This window comes from Contarinia nasturtii, unplaced genomic scaffold (assembly GCF_009176525.2).
Source record: "Contarinia nasturtii isolate CC-2019 unplaced genomic scaffold, AAFC_CNas_1.1 Cnas_scaffold_807, whole genome shotgun sequence".
In the NCBI taxonomy this organism is placed as follows: Eukaryota; Metazoa; Arthropoda; class Insecta; order Diptera; family Cecidomyiidae; genus Contarinia; species Contarinia nasturtii.
In genome coordinates this window covers 18-2,305 of record NW_022198154.1, presented here as the reverse complement: position 1 = coordinate 2,305, position 2,288 = coordinate 18, and the positions used below count along the sequence as shown (strand labels likewise).

General features: G+C 32.5%; 1 protein-coding gene across 1 annotated transcript; it reads left to right on the top strand.

Moving 5' to 3' along the window:
* Window positions 1–744: 744 nt before the first annotated feature.
* Window positions 745–2,088, top strand: LOC116341839. The gene is made up of 2 exons (XM_031769144.1): window positions 745–873; window positions 1,160–2,088. Exons 1-2 carry the CDS (start codon window positions 823–825, stop codon window positions 2,006–2,008), a joined length of 900 nt encoding a protein of 299 aa, XP_031625004.1. The 5' UTR covers window positions 745–822; the 3' UTR covers window positions 2,009–2,088.
* The last annotated feature ends 200 nt before the right edge of the window (window positions 2,089–2,288 follow it).

The following is a 2,288-nucleotide window of genomic DNA, read 5'->3' as shown; positions in this document are numbered from 1 at the left end:
CAAAGATAATATTTATAATTTGTTGAACGATCATGTTAGTAAAACCATAAATAATGCTTATTTGACATTTGAATGATTCATTTGATTCAAAGTTTTATAATTCGTGTCTACCCCCTTGACTCAGGTCCTGAGTCTCAGGAGCTTAATAAAAATCCAACACTTTTGGCCAAAAGCCAATATTGAATAGGTTTTAATCTCAAATTATCTAGGAGTTTTGATCTCAATCAAAACACTGTGAATATTGCGAATATTTTGCGTAAATTCACTGCGAACATTCGCTAAATATTTGCAAAATGCGTACATTCAACACATGATTTGAAAAATATGCTATATATATTCAATTGATGTGCCGCCATATTGGTAGTTGATATTGGTTGACATATTGAGCCGTATTTTGTGAATATTCTGCGAATATTCTCGTAACATATGAATTTTACTCCAAAACAATCGAATAATATTATATATATATTCACGAATTCCCCTAGCAAATTATAAACCTTTTTAAATAGATCAAATTATGTTTAAGTTATATTGATTAATCGATCGCACAAATCATGTCATATCATCAAAAACTCGAAACAAATTGGATCATTTCATCCCAAAACACATTTTTGGGGTTAAAGAAACGTGTAAATAATAAATTCCTACAGACAATAATAAGAATAAAGTAAAAACATGCGCTCGCTCTATGCACGTGGAAATTACGTCGTGGCATTGACGCAAATTGAATGATGTATATAAGAAGGCTTAGACATCTCTAATTTATCACATTCTATTCGTACCGTAAATAGAGTGATTTTTATAATACTTCGAAGCGGAAAAATGAATTCAATTTTACTTGCAGCATTCTTGTTATTCTCACCAGTTTGTCAGGTATTTAAGCACTTTATCTAAATCAATTTTCAAGTTCTTTTCATTTTCGATTCTTAAAATTTTTTAATTTAAATCGATCGGTATTATTCGAATTAATTTCCGATGTAACGATCACACGGACCAATTCATATTTAGGGTTTTTCTTAAATAGAATGAGTGAGTTTCACGGGACGACATTCTGTTGTTGCTCTGCAGATATGATTTTGGTCCTTGAATGTCTTGAAATTAAAATCTAGCCTCAAAAAAAAAGAATAACATTTCAAAAATATCATTTTATATTCCGCAGATAATCAATGCTCAACAATTTTCATTCGATGATTTGGCGAGCAAGTTTAATACTAAGGTTGATGCGATTGACACGAACATGAGGCTGAATTGTAGTTTCATTCTCAAAAGTTTGGGTTCCAACGATTTCTCCAATATTGAATTGAAGCTCAACGCACCATTGAACCCACTTTTAAGCAATGACAAATTGGAGGCTTTGGTGACAAAAGTGCCCGAAGGCGTCAAATTGAAGAAAACCAACGTTCGTGACTTCCTACGTAGTAAAATCGAAACATTCAACAATAAACAAATAGAAAATCGAAATTTATTGGATCAAATTTGGGCAGAAGTTACAGTTGATGTGTCAAGGAGAATGGATGATCTTTTTCTGAAATCGTTTGTACAATGGGAAAAAAATTCGGTCGATATCAATCACATGAAAAAGGTCATAAGCAATTTGACGGATGCGATCGTCGAATTCGATGAAATGAATAAGGTATTCGGTGAACAATTGGAGGCAGCAGATATGGCAAGAATATCAATTGAAGAGGATATCTCATCGTCCGCAATGGTGTTCAACAAACTTTTAAAAAAGTCAAAACTGACAACGAGCATTATTATTGAAGAGGTTGTTCCCATCTTTAGTGTAATATTCCAAAAGCTAGCTGAATTTGAGAGTATTATTCAAAAGGAAAATGCTCTTACAAAAGAATTTAATAACAGGCGCATCGTTTGGGCGGATTATATGATTGGCGTCAGAGAAACGCTTTCGGCAGAACGAAAACTTGTAAAACCATACAAGAAAACAAGAATCGCCAAAAACCTCGCGAAATTGGGAATTTTGTGTGGAAACGAAGAGAATCATCTTTAGAGTGTAAATATAAGTTGTAGGGAACTTTTATTTATTTCTAAGGAAATAATCAATAAATGTCCACCGTGGAAATTAATATTTTTTTATTGAATTTTCATTATTATTTTGACAAAATTCACGAACTAAATTTGATGTTTATCATCAGCAAAAACAAAAATCATATTGGCAGAGACTGTTTCTCAGTGCAATATATGTGGGGAGGTGATTTCTGAGGAGCTGGAGGAGGACTGAGGAGCGAAGCTGTTAATTTTTTTAAGTTAAAAAATGAATAATAACGATT